The sequence below is a fragment of a genome, unplaced genomic scaffold (genome assembly GCF_019419815.1).
Source record: "Pyrus x bretschneideri cultivar Hongxiangsu unplaced genomic scaffold, Pyrus_bretschneideri_v1 Contig93, whole genome shotgun sequence".
NCBI lineage: Eukaryota > Viridiplantae > Streptophyta > Magnoliopsida > Rosales > Rosaceae > Pyrus > Pyrus x bretschneideri.
In genome coordinates, this window is record NW_025999835.1 from 1,288,759 (window position 1) to 1,297,998 (window position 9,240).

The following is a 9,240-nucleotide window of genomic DNA, read 5'->3' on the forward strand; positions in this document are numbered from 1 at the left end:
ATTGCTAATATCTAGACTCACTTAAAATGTCAAATTTTGTTACAATACTTGTAAATACTCACTACTATCATTATTTAAACATCAAATATGTTGTAATGACATTTACAAAACATATCTAATTCATGAATAGTGATAATACTAAATACTTGTGAATGTTGTAGACCAGTCTTCAAATTCTCACATATAATAAGAAAATGGACATTTTTAAAACAAGAAGGGAAATAAACAACATAGGCATGGATAAGACTTGTTCCACAAACGTCCTTGTCATACAACATAGGCATGTATTGCAGCCCACATGCATGCAATTATCATGTACGTACTTTCACTCACATTACATATTGTCACTCATCTAGGTAGTCAAGTCCTCCTTTCTCAAAAGGAAAAGTTGTTTTCATTAACTTAAGGCACGCGGAAATTGTCCCTCAAACGGCACGTGCTTAAATTTGTTTCCCCTTCATTACAAATGCATGAGAGCCGAAAGCCAATCATGTGCAAATGGGAGTTGCAAGTCTTACGAGATGGTACCGCTTTGCTTGGTTTTTTACTGGTTTTGTAAAGGAAATAAGATATGATGCCTTTCTAACTACTGTTTTCAAAATCTCCATCCAGCATTGTTTAAGTTCCACTTAACGTCGTCTGGGTCTACCCTAGGCGCTAGGTGGCTGGCCACCATTCCGATTAATTTCCTCCATATGTTGTAAAACTTTAGAGTATATTTGTAATTTGTGTGTTTAGGTTGTGTGAAAAATGTGATATTTCCTCTATATGCTGTAAAACTTTGGAGTATATTTAAAGGAGGTGGTGCACTTTGGTATATTATGTCACACCGTTTATGCACATGCCATGTTTTATTGCTATTACTGGATCTCAACTGTTCCTAACTATTTTGTTCCTTGCTAAATTTGGATTATATCTAACTCCAATATCTTGGTGCCATCATGTTACCAGAAAATACTTGGGATTGTATGATTAGACCTTAATTAGGTTTGAGTGTGACAAGATTAGGTCAAAGTTGAATTTATATGACTAAGCCAAACTAGTTAATCAGTGGAAAGAATCTTACACGTTGAAGCAAAATTTGAAAGTACGTACTATTACTATATATAGCTATCTTAAGGCCAACAGGATCCCAGATCCTTTTGGTGAGGATCTTGAGAATTCGTAAATTATGTCCGTTCATTATGCATCATGCGGTCAGTTTTTGTTAGGTACTTCGGTTTGTATTTAATTTTAAATAAAAATATTTAAAATAATTCCTGATCGCATGATGTATGATGAACAGATATGATTCACGGATTCCTAGAATCCTCACAAAGAGGATCCAGATAGAATCCAGATTCATGTTAAGGATCTAACTTGAGGTTGTTTAAGTCATATGTTGACGTCTAATCTAGCTTTGTGATTAGACATGTGACTTTAGGTCGATCACTAGGTTTTGTGACAAAAATAATGAAATGTTGGAAAATACTTAATTTGCACCATATTGTCGAAGTTCAATGTGATTGATTAGCAAAAGGTTCAAGTCTCACTCAACTTCGCCATTTGAGCTAACCCATGCGACAACTTAATTATGACTCAATACCTACCCTCGCTTTTTTGGCTTGTGCAATAATAATCCACGAAGTTATCTACAAGGGTAATGCTATAAAGATTCAATTTATAAATCAAATTTTGTAAATTAAATGTTGTGAATAGTGATGATTAGATTATTACTTAATTGTTGATTAATGTGCTTATTTTTTATTGATGACACATCAATTGATTGACAAATTTGATTTAAAAATTTGATCTCCCAAACTTTACTCTATCTACAAATATTGTGCTAAAATGCATAGAAAATAGCGGCGGCATGAGCAAAAGCTTTCAAGCCTTTAAAATTATGAGTAACATACGAATTGTTGTGTTCCCATGGTCACCATTCCCTTGCAAACAAGAAATCACACTAAGAATTGAGACATAGCTAGTGAGGGTCCTCTACAAATGAAGGGAAGTGTAAAACTTCTTAGGGTAGAGTTATTGGGACTTGGTCAAAAGGTTTGTTTCTGTTTTAGCAGACTGCTAGGCCGAAATAGCATTTGACTTAGAGTTTGTTTAGTCATTTGAAGATTATCTCTGCAAAAATTATTCGAATTAGAGTTTGTTTAGTCATCCAAATATATTAAATACATGGACGGTTCATCCTGAATATACTACTTAGTATCTACACTGTTAATTTATTCGATACATTTAGATAACTATGATTATAATGAAAAATAAAAAGATGGAGAAATAAAAGTCCGCCCCAAAATACTTCTTTTAGAGTACTTATGCTCAAATGTATTTTGAGTAAAATCACCTCTATTAGAAAAGTATCGATAATTTTAACAAAATTGCAAGTGTTTTTTAGGTAACCAAAAGCTTTTCTATGTTCCTAATTTTTTTTTTACCAAATATTGTCAGAAGCACATCTGAGGAAAAGGCGGATCCATTTTTTGGGGATCCAGAGATCTTGTAATTATGTCTGTTCATCATACATTGTGTGGTCATAAATCATTTTAATTTTAAAATTAAATATAAATAGTACCTAATGAAAATTGACCGCATGATGTACGATGAACAGATATGATTACAAGATCCCCCAGATCCTTAGGAAAAAGATCCGGCGAGCTGATAATTTAAAGCCGTTTTTAGTTTTGAAAACACATTTTCAAAACGGCCTGAAATTTACCGTAAGATCCGGGATAGAATTGAACTTTAATCTTTTCTTGATAAGAGAAAAATTTGAACCTTCATTATCAAGTATCTTATTAATACTCTCAACAAGCTTTTTGATAATCACGAATTCTGTTTGAAGATTCCAACCAGCCGGCCTTGTCATCTTGTCATGTAATTTTAGCAAAGAAACTCTAGTTTACAAGGCCTTTTTTTTATTCTCTTTCTAAAAATAATTTTGATTGCTTATGCCCGTCCTTTCTTCATATTTTTACTTGCTACTCCATTCATATTGGACATGTATGTAATGACAGTTCAGTCTTCGTAAAATTTGTGTACCGATTTTCTCATCAATTTGGACGTTCTTCGTCTACTTGTCTCAAAGGTTAGAAATTTGAGTATGACAGTCAGATTAGATGGATGATCAGTTATAGTTTTAAAAGAAACAAGTCTTATTGTATTTGAATATGATTTGAGTTTACATAGGTATAACTTCCGAAACACATTTTCACCTTTTGTGAGAGTTATATGAATAGTGAATTTGATCAAACTACTCTATTCAAGTTTGTATCCTCAAACGTTGACTCTTTCAAATTGTTTGTTGGTAACTTATTTTTGTTTACTGACACGCCTGACCCTGATATTCTCCAAACACCAGGGTAACAAAATTGTTAGTTGGTAACTTATTTTTGTTTACTATAATCCATGATTATTAATTTATTATAATAGTCATGCCTAAATTCTTGTGCATGGGACTCTTTGTAGAACTCATTGTCCTAACCTATAAAATGCACACATTATAAACATTCATCATTATCAGAAATTTACACACAAAGTAAGATGGGTTCTAATAAACCTCATGCTGTTTGTGTGCCTGTTCCACTTCAGGGTCACTTAAAGGCAATGCTCAAATTGGCAAAGCTCCTCCACCATAAAGGCTTTCACATAACCATTATCAACACAGAGTTCAACCACAGGCGCTTACTTAAATCTCTTGGACCCAACTCCCTAGATGGCTTGTCAGATTTTCGGTTTGAAACGATTCCCGATAGCCTTCCAGATTCGAATGAAGATGCCACCCAAGACCTCAATTTGCTCGCTGATTCCATCAGGAATAAGTTCTTGGCACCTTTTCTAGACCTCGTCACAAAACTGAACAATGAAAATCCAGTGACCTGCATTGTTTCGGATGGTTTCATGCCTTTCACAACTCCTGCTGCCAAACAACTTGGCATCCCCATCACACTTTTCTTTACTTTTGCAGCAAGCAGCTTCATGGCGTTTAAGCAATATCCTGCTTTGGTGGAAAAAGGACTTGCACCACTCAAAGGTGAAACAATTGAAGAAATTAATCTTTAATTTTAGTATTAGTTTCTCTTCGGTTTTTGCCAATCAACAATTGCGTCGCTAGTGACTACTCTAGTAGCACCCAGTTTCCACTCTGTTGGAGGAGGTGTGAGTTCAAAGTTCACCAACGAAAGTTGTTGCATTAGTAAAAAAGTGAAATTATGGTCCATGAGATTTGCTCTTTAATTTTCTAAGTATGCAAATTAATGAACTTTCATTAATGTTCAAGTATCATGTGGGTGCTAATTGTGCAGATGAGAGTTGTTTCGTAAATGGATTTTTAGACCAGGTTATAGATTGGATTCCAGGAATGAAAAATATCCGTTTAAGGGATCTCCCAAATAACTTTTTAACAACAGATCCCAATGATGAAATTTTCACTGGCGTCCTTGAAGTAATTGGTCAAGTTCATGAAGCCTCAGCAGTCATTGTACATACTTTTGATGCATTGGAGCCAGATGTTTTGGATGCTCTCTTGTCAATGTCTCCACCTGTATACGCCATTGGCCCTCTTCAATTACTTCTCAATCAGATACCACAACACCCTTTGAAGTCCTTGGGATACAGTCTATGGAGAGAAGAAACTGAGTGCCTCAAATGGCTTGATGATAAGGAGCCAAACTCGGTTGTTTATGTGAATTTCGGCAGCATAACGGTAATGACATCGGAACAACTTGTGGAGTTCGGTTGGGGTCTTGCAAATAGCAAGCTTACTTTCTTTTGGGTAATTAGGCCTGACTTGATCATCGGTGAATCCGCAATTTTACCACCTAAGTTTGTGGATGAAACTAAGGGAAGAAGTCTAATAGCAGGTTGGTGCCCACAAGAGCAAGTGCTTGACCATCCATCAGTTGGAGGATTTTTAACACATAGCGGTTGGAATTCGACAATAGAGAGTGTGTCTGCAGGCGTGCCTATGTTATGTTGGCCATTCTTTGCTGATCAGCAAACAAACTGCCACTATAGTTGCAAAGAATGGGGCATTGGTATGGAGATTGATAATAAAGTGAAGAGAGATGAACTGGAGAAGCTTGTCAGAGAATTAATGGAGGGAGAGAAGGGGAAGAAAATGAAGAATAAGGCCATCGAGTGGAAGACATTGGCTGAAGAAGCCACTGGTCCACATGGTTCTTCATCCACAAACTTAGAGAAATTAGTGAATCAAATGCAATTAAGAAAAAGCTAGATGTTTTGGATAAGAAGTTATTTGTTCAAAGACTAGCTAGGTATATTTTATTTTGTTACCATCTTCAGTTTTATCTAGATATAAGTTTTATCTTATGTACCAATATTTACTTTGTCTGGGTCACTTGACGATAGATGCAGAAACAGAGTATGTACACTTAGGGACACATGATTTTCTTCTTCTATGGTTTGAGAACGTCTAAAGTTAATTACTGAAAGATACAAGACGGTATTGAATTTCTCAAAGAAAATCTCCATCATCAAAGGAGAAACCACTTATAGCGCATTTACTAATCCGTAATCAGATTGTGAGGAATTGAATTGAGGAGGAATTGGATTGAGCAGGAATTGAAATGAAGTGGAATTAGAATCAGATTCTTGTTGAAGTTGTTTGCTAAAACTGAGGTAGAATCAAAATCAGATTCTTGTTAAAGTTGTTTACTAAAACTGTCTGGAATCGGAGTAGGAAAGACGTTTGAGTATATATAAGTTGTTTACTAATTCACTTCAATCGGAAGTAAAACTAGGTAGATTACTAAAGCCCTTACATAAATAAATTATTTTCATACTAAATAATTAAATTAAATTTATTAATTAAATTCATCTATAAAAAATATTTAAACATGTTTTATTTGTTTATTTTTTGAGAGAAAGTTTTATTTATTTATTTATTTATTAAAAGATGGTTTTTTCATCCATCCCCCACTTGTCCATCTTTCCCACAGCTCCCTTTCATCTTAAAGGTATTTCTTCCCAGTCGCATAACCCTCTACCCATCCCTCCCTTTCCTTGCCCTGTCTTTATCTTCCACCCCCTTACGCCTCCATAGCCACTGCCCCATAGCTAGGCCATTCATGGTCTAGAGCAGAGCGGTCTTGTCGCCGTCTTGATCTCGGTCCATTACGTCGGGTAAGAGTGCAACGATCGAATTCAAGTAAGAGTCCAGCAATTCGGTGAAACAAGTGGAGATTAGGCTAGGTATGTGATGTGGCCATACACTGTCGAGGGTGTGGTGTTGACAGAGATGAAGAATGAGCAATGCTGGATAAGTGTCAAATGAAGGACAATCTTGGGATAATAAGAAATAAGTGAGGTTATAATTGGTAGAAAATCCATTCGAGATTCCTCAGATGTCCATGAATTAAAATACCTCCCTCATGTAGGGAGTCCAATTCCTCCAAAATAAGGAGTGGGATTCCCAGTGTGAAACCTTGTCCCTGATTTATCGTATTTTGTATTATCGGACTTATGAAACTACCAAATTACCCTTGAGTTGACTTTCGTTGATCATCTCGTCAAAACACGTATTCCTAATTTTTGTAACTTATTCTTATGTATTCATCACCACGAACGTGTAGGCGCAAACGGATTCGAAATTGGATTTATAACGAAGTTTTTACGTTTCGAAACGTCGAACGGTTTTCGGATATTTTTCATGTTTCGTCCTTAGTGACCTTGTTTTGTGAGCCACTAGGGCTCACATGTTTCCTCCCTTTTCCCTCCCCGTGACATCTTTCCTCTGTCTTTTGTCTGAAACACTCTTTCTCCCTCTCACAACTCTTTCATCTCTCTCCCTCTCGACACTCTCAGCTCTCTTTCAAACCACCCTTTCCAAGGGTTTCTCACACAAACAAACAACACGCCAATGACAACAACATCCCCACCATCACCCAGGTGAACTCCGAATTAAAGGAGAACCCTCCAAACATTTCCAAACTCACTACACAGTGCATTCACTATTCACCGAGTTTTTCGACGAGTTTCCACGTTCTCCGACGAAGGTAAGCCTCAAACCTCATCCAAAAGTTGTAGATTGTATCTTGGTTATGTTTGGAAGTAGTTTTGGGAATTTTTGGTGATGTTTGGATGTAGGAATCTCACGGGGGAAGCTTTCCTATTTTTCCAGCGAGCATTACCACTTTCAAGTCGTTTTTCGATCAAACCATGTCGAGTTAGCTGTCTTACAAGGTACCATTCTCTTCATCTCATCAAGAAGTATAATTTTTTTTCTTGAATCACTAGATTTCGTTGAGTATGGAAGACGTTATGAACGTTTAAAGTTTACCTAGTTTCCGGTGAGTTTTCCAGTTTGCCCGCGTACCAGTCACCTTTCAAGCAATTTTCCGGCCATCTCTGGCAACCATTGGGCTTCCAAATAGGTATAATCTTATTCTTCACTTTTCTAGCTTCGTTTGATATATTATGGGTCGATTTTGGTTAAGAAACGAGTAAGTTACGAAGCTTTGAAAATTGTCCAAACTTCCGGTCAAAAATCCTAGATTCCGGTGAGCTCCGGCTAGCTCGGCACTTCGACCGACTTGGCTCGGCTGAGTCAGCCGTTGACTTCTGGTCAGCGTTGACCATTGACCAGTCAACGTTGATTTTGGGTTGACTTTTTTGGGGTTTCAGCCGGGACCCCTCCTAAACTAATTTCGATGTTCTGATTCCAAATCCGCACTCCATCTTCCCAAATTCAATCGTTTGAGTAAAGTTTTATTAATTGGTCCTTTTATGTGCTTAGGTGTGTTTGTTAGTGGTGTTTTCGTCCTTCCTAGTTCGAACGGCTCTTCAGCGACGGAGTATCTATGAGTGGACCCCTTCCAAAATGCATCATTTAATTACAAGAAATGCATACATGAAAAGCATGATTTTATGACTACATTTTACAAAACGTTTATGAGTAAAACGGATTTACGCTTTATGAAATATCATGCTTTATCAGATTTATGTTCTTTGAAAGATTTATGATTATATACCATGAACATGATTTATGATATGATGTTTGAGCTATTGAGCTCTGATGAGACATATTTTAGAAATATTATGTTTATGATTTATGTGCTTATATATATGCCTACGGGCGAATGATATCATTAAATGGCTTCGGTTGGGTGATGTAGGAGCCTATAGGCAAATGATATCTATATATGGCTTCGGTCAAGTGATGTAGGGGCCTACGGGCGAATGAGGATTTATATATGGCTTCGGTCGGGTGATGTAGGGCCTGCAGGCGAATCAATGCCTTCGGGTGAATGAAGATTTATATATATATATATATGTATGCCTTTATGATGCTACTAAGCAAACTATATATAATCTATGTTTTATGAAGTTTTTATGGCATGCTAGGGTTTTCGGAAAACCTATTACATATTATGCTAGATGAGTTTTCATAAACTTTGGGGGTTAGTACGTTGAAGAATAACTGTTTTAGTATTCCTTATATATAAACTTGGTCCACTCATGTTTTGTTTTATGCCCCCTCAGGACTTAGAATCAAGGCATACAATCCCGACGTTAAGGCATTTCCGCATCGGTATCTTTAAGTCATCTCGGTGTAGGACCCTTTTCTTTGTAATCTTAATTAGTAGTATGCTCTGAACATGTCATGCATCATCACCATTATTTTGTTGGCAGTTGAATATTATTATATTATTTTGTAAAGGTTGTATTTGAATATTACGTTGCATAGTTATGCGCGAAATTTTTATGTATGTTTTACATGTTATCAGCATATGCATTCATAAATGACTTGCGTCACCCTCGGGTGTCAACCAGCACATAGCCATCACATTGTCTTTCGGACACCGGGATCGAGGCGTGTTAGATTGGTATCAAAGCCTAGTTATTCAGAGCATACTTAGGATCTTCTGTTATTGTAGTAGTGTGTCGGCCTTGACATTATTTGGATGCCACGGTTTTCGGATTTGATGCCTTTTGGTGCAGTTGTGTAAACCTTTTTTTGTTTGAATTGTCACATCCTATTTGAAGTACAAAATTCGTGTCGGGATTGTGCCTTAACAGCGACGAATTGTAGTGATGAACGACTCATCAACGAATCGATACTTTGTGACATGCATTCCCTAGGAATGGCTAGCAGAGTTGGATTTACATTGAAGTAACGCGAAATAGAAAACCTCAGTGAGAAGAAGTCTGGTTAAAACCAGCTGAAGATCAGAGTCGGTGATGCTACTCTGCGACATGCGATCCCTAGGAATGGCGGACAGAGTCGTA

The 9,240-nt window shown here is 36.8% G+C and overlaps 1 protein-coding gene across 1 annotated transcript; it reads left to right on the plus strand.

Moving 5' to 3' along the window:
- Positions 1–3,522: 3,522 nt before the first annotated feature.
- On the plus strand, positions 3,523–5,227 carry LOC103966499 (7-deoxyloganetin glucosyltransferase-like). The gene is made up of 2 exons (XM_009379667.2): positions 3,523–4,024; positions 4,296–5,227. Exons 1-2 carry the CDS (start codon positions 3,535–3,537, stop codon positions 5,225–5,227), a joined length of 1,422 nt encoding a protein of 473 aa, XP_009377942.2. The 5' UTR covers positions 3,523–3,534.
- Positions 5,228–9,240: the final 4,013 nt, after the last annotated feature.

Coding starts and splice junctions, on each gene's coding strand:
- LOC103966499 (XM_009379667.2), top strand. CDS start 3,535: ATGGGTTCTAATAAACCTCATGCTGTTTGTGTGCCTGTTCCACTTCAG. Junction 4,025..4,295: donor AGGACTTGCACCACTCAAAG/GTGAAACAATTG, acceptor CTAATTGTGCAG/ATGAGAGTTGTTTCGTAAAT.